General features: G+C 41.7%; 1 protein-coding gene across 3 annotated transcripts; it reads left to right on the top strand.

The window, feature by feature from the left end:
* Nucleotides 1–617: 617 nt before the first annotated feature.
* rest (RE1-silencing transcription factor) lies at nucleotides 618–17,720 on the top strand. Of its 3 annotated transcripts, none has more exons than XM_080416794.1 (10): nucleotides 618–752; nucleotides 4,330–4,595; nucleotides 5,310–5,524; nucleotides 6,149–6,587; nucleotides 7,631–7,791; nucleotides 8,542–8,625; nucleotides 10,331–10,617; nucleotides 11,450–11,779; nucleotides 12,289–13,081; nucleotides 13,475–17,720. In XM_080416794.1, the coding sequence occupies exons 2-10, from the start codon at nucleotides 4,357–4,359 to the stop codon at nucleotides 14,149–14,151; spliced, it is 3,225 nt and encodes a 1,074-aa protein (XP_080272920.1). In that variant the 5' UTR covers nucleotides 618–752; nucleotides 4,330–4,356; the 3' UTR covers nucleotides 14,152–17,720. The 3 variants fall into 3 exon arrangements, with proteins under 3 accessions (XP_080272920.1, XP_080272921.1, XP_080272919.1); XM_080416795.1 differs by having other exon boundaries at nucleotides 6,146–6,587; nucleotides 12,301–13,081; XM_080416793.1 differs by having other exon boundaries at nucleotides 6,146–6,587.
* The last annotated feature ends 542 nt before the right edge of the window (nucleotides 17,721–18,262 follow it).

The raw sequence follows: 18,262 nt of genomic DNA, 5'->3' as shown, positions 1-18,262 counted from the left end.
AGGTGCTTACCGCCGAGCCCCAAATGTTAACTGGGTCTACGGGGTAGTAGTGTAATGTAATAATCAATATCTTTCAATGAAGAAGTGTTTTAATGCCGTCTGTGGCCGAACGCCATTTTTTCACCCTCGTTTACTTCCTGTTTACATTTAGTGTAATTCCGGGTTCCACCGGATGCGCCCCGTCACTACCCGTCACTACCGCCCATTGGGAACTTCCGACAGAATCGGCCACAGACGGCATTAAAACACTTCTTTATTGAAAGATATGGATTATTACATTACACTACTTACCCAGTTAACATTTGGGGCTCGGCGGTAAGCACCTTTATTTTAATTTTGTACAATGTTTGGAGTGTCTACGGGGCATAGTGCAGAAAGTCCAGGTCACTATGGGAAGTGCACCCTACAACTCTCGTAGATTGAAAACGTCAGAATCATAAATACGTCTACGAGGGTCGTATACTACAGCTAAGGTTTTATTGTGAAGTCCTCCAGCGAAAGTGCTGCTCCATCCCAGAGCACAGCTGTGTGTTGAGGAATGGGCGTGTACCACCTGAGCTCTTATTGTGAAGTCCCCCAGAGGAAGCTTAGGTTCCTACACACAGAGTGTGTGTTGACAGCAGTGTGTTGGAATGTGAAGAAACTTGTGTCTAAACATTCTTTCACATTGTGTCTCTCTGTGGAAAAACTACTGGAGTAGTCCTTTAAAAAACAGCCAGAAGACGAGGGTTTAAAACAGTCGGATCGGGCCGGTAAGACCAACTTCATGTCCACATAACAAATGTATCGTTTTGTAAAGTTGTTAAAGTAGTTTGATTTGAGGAACAAAGTGAACTTTTGGTAGTTTTATAGTTTGTAAAATGGAGGCTGGCTGGTGGGTTGTGATGAAGCTAAGGCGCTGTCCACAGCACTGCGTCAATGGAGGACTGGCTTTATACTTTATATACTTTATATACATCATAATGTACCGTTTTATAAAGCTGTTAAAGTTGTTAGATTAGAGGAACAAAGTGATCTTTATGGTGATAAGTTATTAAAATGGAGTCTTGGTGGTGGAGGAGGGGGTTGGTTAAGGCGCTGTCCAGCCTGATGTTTCATGTTTCAGCACCACGGACCATGCCACGGACCGACAAACTGTGGATTTAATACGTTCTTTGGGACACGATATGTAACGCATTATGATGTGAATCTGACGCTTAAACGACGTGAGGACAGAAGAGAGGAGGTTTCGTCGTGTTTTTTTTAGCCTTTTTTAGTTCGAGTCAGAAGTTTAGATTCGGCCTTTTTTTGCGCTTCCGGAAAATAAAGTTTTCTCTCCCTCAAGTTTGGCCGTCACGCCGACTTCGGTGTCCCGTCGAAACCTGCGACTGCACACGTCGCGTTTTTTTTTGGCGAGTTTATCAAGAATCAAGAATCAAGTTCTTACCTCTGACTCTTATGATGTTGATGCATTTTGTGGCATTTTCTGAGCCTGAGGAAAACAATGATAAAATATTAGGTATTTTTTACTTTATTTATTTCCTATATTCAGTAGTTTTCTTCTACTCCACTACATCTCAGAGGCAAATATTGTACTTAAGTACTTTTTACTCCACTATTTGAAAACTTTAGTTACTTTGGAGATTATTACACGTTATAAAACATACATTAACCACTTCAGTCCCATTTTATACATAGGCTATTTTCAAACATTTTAGTACTTTTTACTTTAGGTACTTAGTATTTTTTTATGCCAATACTTTTGGACTTTTACTCAAGTAACATTTTGAACACAGGCCTTTTACTTATATTATGTTTATATTGTTTTATTGCTACGTTTACTTAAGTAAAATAGCTGAGTAGGCTACTTCCATCACTGGAACAAACATGACTTTATCAACATGTCGAGGCTTTCTGAAGTAGAGACCGGTTATGCTCGTTGAATCAGATCATTTCTCATGATAAACGCCACATTATAATGATATCAGAGGTATTGAAAGTAAAAGTAAGTGAAAAAAGCCTTTTTTTAAGCCTCGTTGTAACCCGACACTGAACTGTATGGGACGGAGGGCTGAATTCTCCAGGGTCACCGGTGTGGGTGTAACACCAGGCCTCCTCGTGCTGGACAGCGACTGATGTCCGATCTTTGCTTTATGTCGGCTTTATGTGGATGTTTAACTTTGACCTTTTTAATCTAATGATCTTTATAATCTCATTACTTCATAATGAAACTGAACTGATAATGAAGGGACGGTTTATTACATTACAACAAACACAAAGTCAGCTTTTTATAAATCAGTTTTACATTTGTATTTATAATATAACAGCCTGAGACATTTAGAATGAGTCCACATTATGCTGCGTTTCAGCTTGAATTACTATGATTTACTAAAGCTAACTATGTGACTTCATGTGGTTTATTGCGTGTTTATTAATGTATTAATTTACTTTCAGGAAGTTAAACATAGGAATTCCTTTAGTATTCAGACTGAGGAATGTCTCTATTCTGAGGAATGTCTCCATTGTTTGTTCATCTTCATTCTAATGTGATGTGTGCTGTTATGAGTGTGTACAATGTGGTGAACACAACAGTCATTGTTTGAGTGGAATGTTATTGTGTGTGTGTGTTGGGTCGCTGTCGACAGAGTTGTGGTGCTGTTTTCAAAATGGCCGAACAGAGAGTCTCCCACTGCTGTCCAGTGGAGGAAAAAGTACTCAAATGTTTTACTTAAGTAAAAGTATCAATACTGCAGTGTGGAAATGCTCTATTACAAGTAAAAGTCAGTGATTCAAAATTTACTTTCAAACAAACCGAAGCAAAGATTTGAGTTAAAAATGTCCACTTTAAAAAATACATATATATATATATATATATATCAAAGATTTGCACAACATTTTCACGATAAAAAAAAAATTAGCAGATCTACAAGCTTGTAGTGCGGCACTCGGTGCTGCGCTATGAGCTTGTATATCTGCTATTTTTGAACAGCCAAAGAAATCAAATAATGACACCGATGCTTTCCCGGTCTTGATGGCTTTAACAGCACAAATAATTGTGATATTGCATCACAAACAGAGGTACTTACATTTAGTTGCAAGCGTGACAAATAGTCCAGGGACAAAAAAACACAAACAAATCTTCTGACAATCAGCTGTCACTAATTCACCACACCTGGCTCCTACCACTTAAGTGTTACATCATTTAGGTGGCAAATGAAATGGCCTGGGGGGGGGGGGGGTCAGAAAAGAATTGTACCAAAACAAACTATATGATATGTCTTTCATAATTTCACCCAAAATGTTTCTAACAATATATGACTGTTGACATACAAATAACGCCGTCTGTCAGTTATGTAACACAAGAGGATTAAATGACTTGTGTTTTGACTTAGGCATTTGTTTGTAAACCTGAAACCTGAAAGTGCGAGTGGAGGACGCAAGGAGAGTGAGCGAGTGTGAAAGTATCGGAATTCAGCTTCACTCTTGACATACAGTACAGTACGCCATCACACTACTGGGGTGGGAACAGCATGGCCTTTTCAATAAGGATATGGGTGTGGCCAGTGTCATGAAGGGCTGATTTAGGCAAAAAATATCATTTTCCTAAAAAAAAATCGTAATAAGTACGACCATTGGTGGAAAAAGTAGAAACTAAATTTGCTTAAGTAAAAGTATCAATACTGCAATGTAAAAATACTCTTGTTACAAGTAAAAGTCCGGAATTCAAAAGTTACTTGAGTAACAGTACAAAAGTATTGGTATCAAAATGTACTTATACAGTAAATTACAAAAGTAAAAGTACTCATTGTGCAGAATGTCCCATTTCACAAATTTTCAAATGTATTAATTGTATACAAATCTTTTGAAAATAGCAGATCTACAAGCTCACAATGCGTAGATCTGCTATTTTCAAATGGCCTATATATAAATATATATGCTGAGTGTGTGTGTGTATATATATATATATATATATATATATATATATATATGCTGAAGTGGTTAATGTATGTTTTGTAATAGTAATCCAAATCTTCAAAGTAACTAGTAACTAAAGTTTTCAAACAATTGTAGTGGAGTAAAAGTATAATATTTGCCTCTGAGATGTAGTGGAGTAGAAGTAAAGGTACAATTCCCCAAATGTGTACAGTACTTGAGTAAATGTACTTAGTTACTTTACACCACTGACGATAAGCAAGTACAACATGAATAATAATAAAGTGTGTTGTTGTGTTGCAGTGTGGTGTGTTATAATAAAGTGTGTTGTTGTGTTGCAGTGTGGTGTGTTATAATAAAGTGTGTTGTTGTGTTGCAGTGTGGTGTGTTATAATAAAGTGTGTTGTTGTGTTGCAGTGTGTGGTGTGTGTTCAGGACATCCTCATGTCCACTCAGACCGTCCTGTCGGTGGGCATGTTCCCCGTGGGGCTGCCCGTCATGGAGGACCCCCAGAACAACATGCCCGCCCCTCAGCTGGTGATGCTGGCCAACGTCGCCGTGGTGACGGGCTCGGAGGGCGGGGCCTGCGACGGCGGGGGCGTGTCCGCTGACAAGGAGATGATGGAGCTGAAGACGGTGGGCTGCGACTACTCTGATGAAGACGAGGATGAAGGCATCATCAGGTAAATGAAGTTAATTAGTTAGATGGTTATAATTAGGGCCGGGGGGCGATGTGACTTAAAATCAAACAATTAACAATTAACAATCTTTCACCGAGTGCTACGCTATGAGCTTGTAGATCTGCTATTTTTGAAAACTCTTGAATTTGTGCAAATCTTTGAATATACATATATTTATTTTTTCAAGCAAAGATTTTTTAACTCAAATATTTACTTCTGGGGGTCCCTGGAACTAAACATTTTGAGATGGGGGTCCACGGCCAAATACATATAATTTTGGGGGTCCTTGACATGAAAAAGTTTGAGAACCACTGATATTATAGCAACACGTTTTTAAAAAAAAAACTGTTAGGATTTAGAAGACATTTGTAGAATCCCCCAGAAGCAAAGATTTGAGTTACAAATGTTCACTTTAATAAATATATATTCAAAGATTTGCACACATTTTCATGATTTAAAAAAAAATAGCAGATCTACAAGCGCATAGCGCGGCACTCAGTGCTGCGTTATGAGCTTGTAGATCTGCTATTTTTGAATAGCCAAAGTTTAAGATAATGGTTAAAGTGGTTCAAATCTAAAATGACAGATGCTTTCCCGGTGTTAATGATTTAAGCTATTTTTGTACACCACCATTGTACAACAAAGTAGATTCTACTACTCTTCCAGATAGAAGCAGCTCCATAAATAATAACTTTTTTTTAATAATTTTGTAAAAAGGTACAGCTATGACGACCACAACCAGCGTGAGGTGTGCATCGTGGAGTACCCAGAATCCCCGGCTCCTAACGAGAGGGCCGGCGGCTTCGCGGCCGCAGAGAACCACGCCCACCCAAGAGACGAGGAGGATGAGGATGAGGACGACGACGACGACGAAGAGCAGCTGAGGGCTCAAGACCTGTCCAGACCCTCACGCTATGTCCCCCGGCAACAAGGTCAGTAGATACAGTTCTGCATTTAATCTAGTTTTTAACCCATTAAGACCGGGAACGCATCTCTGTGTCATTTTAAGATTTCTTTGGCTATTAAAAAAATAGCAGATATACAAGCTCATAGCACGGCACTAGGTGCATATCATTTTAGGTAGTCCTTGACATAAAATAAGTTTGAGAACCACTGATATTATAGCAACATACATTTTATTTTCTAAAAAACTGTTAGGACATTTGTAGAATTCCCCCAGAAGCAAAGTGTGAACATCTTTTGCTTTAAAAAAATATATATATTCAAAGATGTACACAAATTTTCACGATTTTCCCAAAAATAGCAGATCTACAAGCTCATAGTGCTATTTTTGAATAGCCAAAGACATCTAAACTGACAGATGCCATCCCGGATTGACTGGGTTTAAAGAGGGTTTGCTTGTTTAGTTGAATTTTTTGTTTTACTTTAGTTTCTTTATTAGTTTTAGTGTTTTTTTATGGGTTAGGGTTAGGGTTAGGTAGAAGGGGGCGGGATTCTAAAAGCTCAGAAATAGTGAAAATAGCAGATCTACAAGCACACTGTTATTTGGTTTAGTTTTAGTTTGTAACTATAATAGTTATTTGCCTCCTCAGCAGCAGCAGTAACAGCATCAACAACAACAGCATCAACAACAACAACAACAACAGCATCGGTACCAAAACAGGAGCAGCAGCAGAGACTGACGGTGGTCCGCACCGTCCACCACGGACCCCCGCTGGCGGACGCCGCCAAGAAGAAGAAGCCCTTCTACTGCAAGCCCTGTGGCTTCCAGGCCCACAGCGAGCAGACCTTCGTGGAGCACCTGGGAACCCACAGCTCCAACAAGCTCATGCTCTTCAGCCGCGTGGAGATGAGGAACAAGGCCAAGATGGAGGGGGCGGGGGGAGGAGGAGGAGGAGGAGAGGGAGGAGGAGGAGGGGACCACCTGGAGAATAAAGGCATGATCCGCTGTCAGAGGTGTGGCTACAACACCAACCGCTACGACCATTACATCGCCCACCTCAAGCACCACAGCAAGGAGGGGGAGGACCACAGGTAACGGGTCTTATTATAGCATTGGTTCTCAAAGTAGGAACCAGCAAAATGTGTTAGCATTAGGGGTGTGCCGATACACTAATTTCACGAAACGATACGATATTGGGCTCACAACTTCGATACGATTTCGATACGATTTCGATACGATACGCACTTTTTTATTATGAAAATATATGGGGGAGGAAAAAAAGCAAATGCAAACAAATAATTCTGTTTTACATTATTCAGACATGCAAACTTGTAGCTTTTCAGCTAAAATAGCCGTTTTTAATCCAAATAAGGCAATAGTGTGACACCTGACCCGAAAAAGAAACAACAGGTTGTCACCCTTTTCACCTCGGGGCTGTTTGCATGCCTGATTATTATTATTGTAAAAAAAATAAAAATAATCCAAAACCATATTTTATTTTTCCAAAACGATACATATCGTCACGAAAACGTATCGCGATATATCGCGGGACGATATATCGGCACACCCCTAGTTAGCATCACAATAAGTGTAACCACTTTGACCTTTTGGCTTTTCAAAGATAGCAGATATACAAGCTCATAGCTAACACTTCTTTAAAAAGAAAAAATGTTGTTGCTATAATCAGTGTTTCTGAAACCTTTTCATGTCAAGGACCCCCAAAATATGTATTTGGCCGAGGACCCCCCCATCTCAAAATATCTTGTTCCAGGGACCCCCCCCCCCCCATAAGCAAAGATTTGAGTTACAAATGTTCGCTTTAAAAAAATGTATATATTCAAAGATTTGCCCACATTTTCATGATTTTTCAAAAATAGCCAAAGTATAAAATAATGGTTAAAGTGGTTACACAGATGCGTTCCCGGGTTTTTAACGGCAGTATCACAAGAAGAAATAAAGTCTGCACACTGGTTATGCTGCAAAAGCTACGCTGCATTTTTTTATTTAACGTTTTGATCACTCCGTCATCTTCATCAGGACTGGTGATCGAAACATTGACGGCAATAAAAAATACAGCAGAGCTTATCTTTTTGATAAAGTGGCTAACCTCCCTTATCTTATCTTATCTCTGCAGGGTGTTTAAGTGCACGTTGTGTCCGTACACCACGGTCAGCCAGTACCACTGGAGGAAACACCTGAGGAACCACTTCCCCTCCAAGCTGCACACCTGTGACCAGTGCAGCTACTTCACCGACCGCAAGAGCAACTACATCCAACACATACGCACACACACTGGTATGTACACACACACACACACACACACACGAAATAACCAGCTGGTTTACCAAATCACCGGCTTCGAATGCTATCAATGCATTGAAGGGGACATTATCACGTTTTATCAGACCATTGAATGGGCGAAGTAGGCGACATACTGACCTACCCGCCATTTATCAGACCATTCATTGGGCGTAATCAGGAGATACTGACCTACTTGGAGGCAGAGCAGTCCCCACAACATGATTTACCATTCTGTGCCTATCGGTACATAACTCCAACGGCGCTGAGTCGGCTCAAGCGAACGTCACAACGTTCGTGACGGCAACTCGCTCGCTTAAGCTCCCTCGGTGGTCCCTCACGTGGCTCCCGTTCGCTCGAGACTGCGCGCCTCCGTCATGGTCCGAAACCGAAACTGAACTTCTTAAGTCATCTCCGTCGGTAGGTCTTGATAACACGCAATGAATGGTCTGATAAATGGCGGGTAGGTCAGTATGTCGCCTACTTCGCCCATTCAATGGTCTGATAAAACGTGATCATGTCCCATTCAATGCATCGATAGCGTCCGAATGGGGTGACCAAAACACTCCAACCTTTCTTTCCTGACCACACCTTTGTAATTTGTTTGTGATATAAAAATGTACATGTGTTAAATGTATCTACGTTTTGTTGTATACAGCTGCTGTACAGCATTGCAAATGTGTTGTGTTGTAGTGCAGGTGTTCAGCATTGTAAATATGTGTTGTTGTTGTTGTTGTTGTTGTGCAGGTGTGCGTCCGTTCCAGTGTGGCTACTGTGACTACTCCAGTTCCCAGAAGACACATCTGACCCGACACATGAGAACTCACTCTGGTCAGTATGAGGAGGAGAATCAATGGAACAAACTGTGTGTAGTTGTTGTTGATTGGTTTCAAATAACGCACATCATGAAGCGAAAGAAAGGAAGCAGGGCTCTCAACAAGTGGCCCGTGGGCCAGAACTGGCCCGCCAGCGATAATATCTGGCCCGACAAATAATTTTGTAAATAATGTACAATAGCTGACTGACAGTTCAGGTAGGATATGGACAGCAATAGCTTTGAATTGATTAAATCAGGTATGATGAACAAATAGTTCTATTTCCATTCTTTGAATGTTATGTTTTCACTGTCAACTTTCCTCTTGAGACTTTTGGATGAAAAACTCTTCTCACGTTTAAAAAACACACTAAAGCTGTGTTTCACATGCCTTTAAAAGATACATTGTTTCTCTCCATTCTAAGAGACCTTGAACCATGAAAGAGCTCTTGTTGGAAAAGGAGTTACTCTCTGTCTCCAGATAAAATGTTCACTAGATATCCTCTAAGTGAAACATTCAAGGATGACGCCTGCACAAAAAGGATTACATAAGCATTTCTGTCTGCACCTGTAACATTTCATTCCACATGCAATTGTTATACCACATCTTTATGTAGTAACTTTTATAACAATACAGTTATTATATATGGTTGTTTGTTGCAAGTTCCAGGTCCTAAATTAGCCATTGATTGTGTTCTGGCCCACCATCTAATGTCTTTGAAAAAGTTTGGCCCGAGGCCAAACATTCTTGCAGACCCCTGCGGTAGATGCTCCAAACTTAACATTTCGACCGTGTGGTTTTCTTCAGGTTAGTTCAAGAATAGGAAAATAACCTGAACTTGAACTAACCTGAGGAAGAAGAAAAACTTAGTTGTTTTTGCTGCTGTTAAAGTTTGGAGCAAGAGATTCTTTCAAACAGACTTACTACAATGTAGTGGTGGTAGTTAGACTAGTACTAGTTCACAGTAAAATGTTCATAAGTGTACACATGGACTCCGTATGGGTTCATGTTTACACTTTCAGAGCCAAATTAACACTAGATGTAGCTGTGTGATAGCACCAGCAGTATTAGCTATTAGGCTAACAAGATTAATAATACCTTGTGATAGTTAGATCATATTGTGTGTGTGTGTCTGTGTGTGTGTCTTAATCTTCCGTCTCACTTAAACATGTAATTCTTGTGTCCTCTGTTGCACTCGGGAGCAGCTGCTGTTGGATCAGTCTGGTAAAGTGGTCTGTTAGGTCTATGTGTGGTAAAGTGGTCTGCTGTAGGTCTATAATGTGTTGCTGTGATGATCAGCCAGATGTGTGGCTCAGTGTTTCTGTTGTGATTATTATTTGTGCTTGTTTCCATGTCGAAAAATGTTCATACATTTTAAAACATCTCCAAAAATAGCAGATCTACAAGCTCAGAAGCGGATCACGAGGTGACGCCTTGTGAGCTGTTAGATCAGCTATTTCCGCTATTTTTAATACATTTTGAAAGTATAAATGTATTAAATATGGCCTATTTTAAATGTATTCAATATTGTATATTTTGATTATTCGTACGTAAATGTAGGTTATTTGTCTTTATGTAATACTGTGCAATTTTTATTTACGATCCCTAAAATCCAAACATGTTCCAATGTTCAAAACCCCCCAAAAACACACTGGCATCGTTAATCACAATGAATCGTCTCCGTTAACCGTTCCCCCTGTTTCCTCCTCCGCCCGTTTCAGGCGAGCGACCGTTCAAGTGTGAGAGCTGTAACTACCTGGCGGCCAACCAGCACGAGGTGACCCGCCACGCCCGTCAGGTCCACAACGGGCCCAAGCCCCTGGGCTGCCCCTACTGCAGCTACAAGACGGCCGACCGCTCCAACTTCAAGAAGCACGTGGAGCTGCACCTCAACCCGCGCCAGTTCCTCTGCCCGCTCTGCAAGTACGCCGCCTCCAAGAAGTGCAACCTGCAGTACCACATCAAGTCACGCCACTCCGGATGCAACGCCGCCATCGACGTGTCCAAGGTCAGTGGTGTTAAAGTAACTGAGTACATTTACTCAAGTACTGTAACATTTTTAGGTGCTTTTACTTTGCTGGAGTATTTCCAGTTTTCAGTACTTTTTTACTTCTACTCCACTACATCTCAGAAGCAAATATTGCACTTTTACTCCACTACAATAATTTGAAAACTTTAGTTACTAGTTACTTTGTATATTTTTCAGCCCTATATACATTTCGGCCGTTTGAAAATAGCCGATTTAGTGAGCTTGTAGATCTGCTATTTTCAAAAGATTTGTATACATTTGAAAACTTGTGAAACGGGACATTCTGCATAATGAGTACTTTCTACTCTTGGTACTTGTATATTTTGATACCAATACCTTTGTCATTTTGAATTCCGGACTTTAACTTGTAACATTAGTATTTCTACATTGCAGAATTGATCACTAGAATGGGGAATCTGGCTTCCAGCTGAAACAGTGTGTCTTGAATATAAAGTTAAGACTTATTAGAGCATTTTCTATTTTCTACAAGTACAATGTCTTGTGATATATAACCATAATGACATTATAAACTACTACAAGTCACACTGTTTCAGCTGGAAGTGAGATTCCCCATTCTAGTGAATGCAGCAGCCTAGAGGGCGGAGCCAAAAGTACACCTTCCGTATGTCACTGATCACATGACCCCAACAATCAATTCTCCAGTTCTAGGCAACATAGAGGGGGGGGGGGACTTTTTTCTTATTTCCACACAAAAGCTCTAAGGTGTATTAAAGACATAGTTCAATGTTGAAAATGAGTGGTATTCCCCTTTAAGTAAAATATGTGAGTACTTTTTTCTACCGTGTCAAAGGTCAAGCTGAAGAAGAAGCTGATCAAGAAGTCTGACGAGGAAGAGTCTGGCAGCGGGAGCGGCAGCGAGGAGGCCAACGGGGCCGAGGACGAAGAGTCCAACAAGTCCGACGAGTCGTCCTCCAACTTCGAGGAGGAGGAGGACATGATGGACGACCTGATGGAGGTGGACGAGGAAGAGGAGGAGGACGATGGACCGGAGACTCCTGAGAAACAGCCCATGGATCTGTCCATAAAGGACGAACAGAGCTCACAGACCACACAGACGGCGTTCACTCCTGAGAAGGAGAAAGCTGCCAAACAGGCCAAAGACAAGACCGTGGAGAAAAAGGTGAGACAGTGGTGTAAAGTAACTTAAGTACATTTACTCAAGTACTGTACTTAAGTACAATTTTGAGGATTTTTTTACTTTACTGGAGTATTTCCAGTACTTTTACATCTACTCCACTACATCTTAGAGGCAAATATTGTACTTTTACTCCACTACAATTATTTGAAAACTTTAGTTACTAGTTACTTTGTAGATTTTGATTATTATTACAAAACATACATTAACCACTTCAGTCCTATGTATATATTTAGGCCATTTGAAAATAGCAGATCTACAATCTCACAATGCGTCTCGATGTGACGCATTGTGAGATTGTAGATCTGCTATTTTCAAAAGATTGTTATACATTGGAAAACCTGAAATGGGACATTCTGCATAATGAGTACTTACTACTTTTTTTTAAAGTACATTTTGAATTCCAGACTTTTTATTGTAACAAGAGTATTTCTATATTGCAGTATTGATACTTTTACTGAAATTAAAAATGAGTACTTTTTCTACCATTGAAGGTGAGACAGAAGAAGACGGTCGAGAAGACGGTCGAGAAGGCGGTGGAGAAGACGGCGGTCGCTGAAGTCACGGCGAAAGACAAGGACGCCGAGACGGTGGAAAACACGACGGACAAGAAGACGACGAAGAGGACTTCCAGGAAGCCAGCCGCCGCGGCCAAGAGAAGCACGCCGGACAAGACCGACGTGACGGAACCCACCAAAACAAACACCACTCCACCGGCCAGACGAGGAGCAGCGGAGAGGGAGAGAGCCCAGGAGGAGAGAGGAGCGCAGAAGAAATCAGCAGAGGAGAAGAAGGAGGGACCAGAGAAGGACGGAGAGAAGGAGAAAGCGGAGAAGGAGAGAGAATGTCCGAAGAACGAAAACGGTGCAACAAAGAACAACAAAGGCCCCAGAAAGGCCAGGAAGAAACCGGAGAAAGTTCTAGAAACCGTTGAGGAGGACGCCGGTCCTCCTGCTAAGAGCCCCGTGGCTAAGACCAAGGCTGTGAGGAAGACCAAGGCGGTGAAGAGGAAAGCTGCAGAGGCTCTGGACCTGTCCCTGTCCACCAAACCGTCTGAGGAGGTCTGTGTGTCCGACAACAACACAGCCACTGGCTCTGAGAAGCCCACGTCGTCTCCGTGTCCGCCCGATGCCGCTACGCCTTCCGGCGCCACGGAGACGACGACGTCGTCGTCTCCTCCTCCGGTCAAACTGAAGAAGACCAGGAAGACCAACAAGAAAAGCCCAGGCGTTCTCCTCCTCCAGGAGGCGCCAGCAGCAGCTCCTCCCAACAACAAGGAGGCTCCAGGTAAGCCTGTCACACAATTATGACATCATCGTCTAATTATTTGAGATAATCTCAATAATTGTTTTGCATAATGGTCTTAATCGTTGCCATGTTGAAAAATGTTCACACATTTTCAAATATTAAAAAAGCAGAAATAGCTGATCTACAAGCTTACAACGCGTCACTTTGTGACGCGTTGTAAGCTTGTAGATCAGCTATTTCTGCTATGTATAAAATTATTTAATGTCAATAATTTCTTTGAATATTTCAGTTCTTTCTCATATATAATTATGAAAATATGTGCAATTTGTGATTACGAAGGCTTCATATGATCAATGGTCAAACACACAATTAAATCGTTTATCGCAATTATTTGAGTGATAATTAATCATCTTCAATGTGTGATGGTGACAGCTCTAGAATCAGACGGTCCTCCTCCTGAGATCAGCAAGAAGAGCTCCTCCTCCTCCTCCTCCTCCTCCGTCACAGAACTCCTCCTCCCAGAGGCCCGGCAGACCACCCCGACAGCAGCCACCAAACCCCGGCAGAAGACCCCCCCGGTCCAGAAGAAGACCCCGGCCCAGAAGAAGACCCCCGTAGAGCCGGCATCTTCTACACCGACCCCACGCCAGGACAAGACCAGCACTACGAAGGCTCCTCCTCCCGCGGCCACCTTCAAATCTCCATCTCCCTCCCTGAAGCTCCCCGGCCGACCTTCTTCTTCTTCTTCTTCTTCCTCCTCCTCCGCCGCCCGGCCCACCGCGGCCGACACGGAGGAAGACGAGGGCATCCACAGCAGCCACGAGGCGGGCAGCGACATCAGCGACAGCGCCTCGGAGGGCAGCGACGACTCCGGGCTGAACGGAGCCAATAGCGGCAAAGCCGGTGGCGCTGGCGGCGGCTCCTCGGGAAAGGCGGCCAACGACCCGGAGAGCCCGACGGAGGAGATCCCCACGCCCACCGAGATGAAGTGCCACACCTGCATCTTCTGCGACCGCACCTTCCCCCTGGAGGTGGAGTACCGGAGACACCTGAACCGCCACCTGGTCAACGTCTACTACATGGACAACCCGGCGACTAAGGCTGACTGATAAGAGTCCACAGACCTCCTACCACCAGGCCCATAGGCTGACTGATAAGAGTCCACAGACCTCCTACCACCAGGCCCATAGGCTGACTGATAAGAGTCCACAGACCACCCGGCGGCCAAGACTGACTAATGACCGGCCTCGAATGCACTGAATGGGACATGATCACGTTTTATCAGACCATTGAATGGGCCAAGTAGGCGACATACTGACCTACCCGCCATTTATCAGACCATTCATTGGGCGTAATCAGGAGATACTGACCTACTCTGAGGCGGAGCAGTCCCCACAACATGATTTACGACTCTGTGCCTATCGGTACATAACTGGGACGGCGCTGAGTAGGCTCAAGCGAACGTCGCACGGTTCGGCACGGCAACCTGCTCGCTTCAGCTTGCTCAGTGGTCCCTCACGTGGCTCCAGTTCACTTGAGACTGCGCTCCTCTAAACCGAAACTTAACTTTATAAAGTTCATTTCCGTCGTACTGATTACACCCAATGAATGGTCTGATAAATGGCGGGTAGGTCGGTATGTCGCCTACTTTGCCCATTCAATGGTCTGATTCAACGTGATAATGTCCCATTCAATGCGTCGATGGCATCCGAATCAGGTGGACTAACAGGCCACAGACAGACTGATAGAGTCCACACTAGGATGGTACTATGGCACTAGGGCAGCCTCTAGGGATGGGACCATCATAGTTTTGAATCGTGATAAAATGAAAATGCTCACAATCATATCAATTTTCGGGAAATTGTCCTTTGTCATACACTGGACCCGAGTCATCTCTGCAATTGGACAGCTTTTTTTGTTATCTAGGCTACACCATATCTCTTCACCAAAAATAGCAGATCTACAAGCTCACAGAGCTATTTTTTGGATGACGTTCCCGCCAGAACATGGATGCTTACTAGGGTGCAAGTGGTTCACAAAAAGTGGCGTTTTAAGAGTTTAAAGCATATTTTGATTATCATGATAATCGTTTAATATCATCCCATCCCTGGCAGGGTCAGTCTAGTCTATGGTCCCATCCCTAGCAGGGTCAGTCTAGTCCAGTGGGTCTGAGTCACCGTCCTGAAGACGTTGGTTTGGTGACGTCTGTCCAATCAGCTTCCAGTCAGCTGAGACCTCATATCCACAGTGTGTCCACACACTCAGCTCCTGGATCATCTAAAGAAAAACACTTAAAGAATATTTTGCTCTTTAGTTTGAGTGGGTTAATTCATTGAATGATCATTGTGGCCATTTAAAGCCTCTTAGCCCTTTTATAATTTCTCCTTTCTATCAAGTTCCCCTCCTCGTGATCGTCTACGACATGGTTTTCCTTCTTTTTTTAATAGATGGAAATACATCAACATACTCCACAATGTAATGATTTTGTATAAAATATATTGACTTTTTATTTACCTTAGCAAAGAAAACCTATTCAATGATGTCGGGGCATCCATCTATAGAGGTGTTTTTCACCATTTCCTCCCCTTTGGGATTATTTTCTTTTAACTACTGTAAGTCATCAATTGAACTTGGTAAAGTGATTTGTTTTCATTGTGTTGAATTATGAAATACAATAAACTAACAACAAACTAACTCTTTCACAGACCTAGGACTTCTTCCTGGACCATTTGGGATATTGTTTTGTTACATTACATTTTTCATCATTAAAAGGTTTGTGGGAGGTATAATAGACTATTAAACAGTAACATGCTATGTACAGTAAGCTAATCTGTTTAGCCTCCATAACAAACAAACATGTTAACATTGAGTGAAAGCGCTTACAGGACAGACTGACTGACTCGCTCAGTAGTGGTTTGAGGTCGGTTAGATTGTCACAAATGTCGACTTGAGACGGTTATATATCACATCCAAAGATATCTTTCTACAATAAGCAACTTAGCATGTTTTATATTTTCTGTGCCTTTGACAATCATTTTGTACTTATTCAGTTTTTTTGTTGTTGTTGCGGTTATGTAAAATTCATTTGTGCGTGTTCAAATGTTTTCTAGCTGTTAGGTCCCCTTATGTTTAGGACTAAGTGTCTGAATTTGACTTAAAGGCCTAGAATTAGTGAGAGAAAAAGTCAGAACTTGTTGAGAAGTTGTTTGTAAAACCTTGCGACAGCCGAGCTCAAATGACAAAGCTTCTCTACTGTAAGGCCGGTGACTCCACAAGGCCTCCGTGAAAGTAGTGGCAAATAGCAGATCTACATGAGCTGCCCTGTCCCATGGAGGTTGGAGATCAGTTGTAAATATGTCTGCTTCCCTGGTAGAAACAATCTGTGCAATATTTTACCTTTTTTCTTTTTTAAAGTTGCGATGCCAAAGTTAAAGTTGAGCAAAGAGGCTCTAGAACTACATCTAGGTGTTCAGAGTGCAAACAGCCAGGACTGTCATGTATTTTCTGTTTTACTTGTGTTTTTGTTAGTATAGTGGTTTATGGTTTATGGGACGTGTTTAAAGTTTAAATGACAGTGCCCACTTTTAAACGACAAAGTAACCCGATACGTTTAATCTGTTAAAATGTCAACTCTGCGGGGCAAGTGGTTCCTTTCTTTCCCCAAACTTGCCAGTAAGCTGTTTTCTCTCCTGGGGCCTGTTTTACTGGCAAAGAACTGCTGCTGTTTGGCACTGGGGTCAATGTTTGAAGAGTAACCAGACCAACCAGTCCAGCCTGTAGAGACTGTTGTTGGTGACACCAGAACCAGTCATGCTGGGTTGTGCTTGGTTCATGTTAACCCATTCAATCAGTGTAATTTTTTTATTTCTTTGGCTATTCAAAAATAGCAGATCTACAAGCTCATAGCGCGGCACCGAGTGCCACGCTATGAGCTTGTAGATCTGCTATTTTTGAAAATTGTTAAAGTTTGTGCAAATCTTTTACATTTTTAAAGCGAACATTTTTAACCTTAAATCTTTGCTTCTTTTTTTTTTTTTTTTGGAGATGGGGGTCCGCGGCCAAATACATATCTAAAAATGTTTTCTAAATCCTAACAGTATGTTGCTATATCAGTGGTGCTCCAACATCTCAAATTATGTTGTTCCAGGGACCCCCAGAAGCACAGATCGGAGATAAAAATGTTTGCTTTAAAACATATGTATATATTCAAAGTTTGCACGCATTTTCCAAGATTTTTCTAGAAATCTTAAAATGTCAGATGCGTTCCCGGTCTTAATGGGATAATACTGACATTATGGTGACTGCTGTGTGAATATACTGCGTTTCCATAGTAACCATGTCCACTCAGTTATTTTAATGTCATCTCTTCAGCTTTGATCTTGAGTCTTGATTGAATCTAAAGGAAGACAATGGGCACCGTCATTTAAAATCAATGTCACTTTTCAAAATGAGTTGTTTGTAAGTTAACCATTGTTACATATTTAGCTTGATTAACAGCTTGTACCTGCCATTGTTTGTAAAGTAGTAAAAAAAAGATAGATTTAAAGAACCACTGACTAATGTAGGTTGTTTTTACTGATGTACTTTAACCGATAAACATATTTGTTTCACAACACAAAACACTTTGTATCATACTGTCCACTGTACATTTTTAAATAAAGCTTGGCAAACTCCAGAACCCTGGTGTTTTTTTGTTTTTCTTTCAGCTCACATTAAATGTAGTATCTGGCCTTAAAAGGGATAGTTCAATATGATTTGAACCTTTTGAAAAAGTACTTATAAAACGCAGAAAGACCGAATCATTTCATCCCAATAGAACACCATTCTGATGTCACAGTGGCATTGAAAGCTGTACTCTAGATATGTTTTTGTTTTTTACATTTATCTATTTTTATTTGACCCAAAGACCAAGGAGATATGATTTTTTGAAGATTTAGACTCCCATCCACTTCCTTGTTAACTTAAAACTTAAAAATTCTGTATCTCGGCTCCTGAGTACTTTTTTTTTCTCAATGAAAAATCTGAAATAACTCTGGCATTCAATGTGTTCATTTATGGGGAAAAATACACAAAAAGTTAGAATATGGAAATAAGACGTTTCTGATATGGGATGTGGCCAGTAGGTGGCAGCGGTGAGGCAGTAATATATCCATCACTACTTCTATGGCCAGTGTTGACAGAGGAGACCATGGTGTCATGTTTGCATTTCCAGACACTGAA

Source organism: Gymnoscopelus braueri (genome assembly GCF_963280865.1).
Source record: "Gymnoscopelus braueri genome assembly, chromosome: 20".
Lineage (NCBI taxonomy): Eukaryota > Metazoa > Chordata > Actinopteri > Myctophiformes > Myctophidae > Gymnoscopelus > Gymnoscopelus braueri.
Note: the sequence above shows the minus strand (reverse complement) of the source record. Positions and strands in the feature narration are given on the sequence as shown.

Excerpts from the sequence above, each read along its gene's own strand:
- rest (XM_080416793.1), top strand. The coding sequence starts at position 4,357 with ATGTCCACTCAGACCGTCCTGTCGGTGGGCATGTTCCCCGTGGGGCTG. Across the intron at positions 6,588-7,630 it reads AAGGAGGGGGAGGACCACAG|GGTGTTTAAGTGCACGTTGT; the intron begins GTAACGGGTCTT and ends TTATCTCTGCAG. Across the intron at positions 11,780-12,288 it reads ACAAGACCGTGGAGAAAAAG|GTGAGACAGAAGAAGACGGT; the intron begins GTGAGACAGTGG and ends CTACCATTGAAG.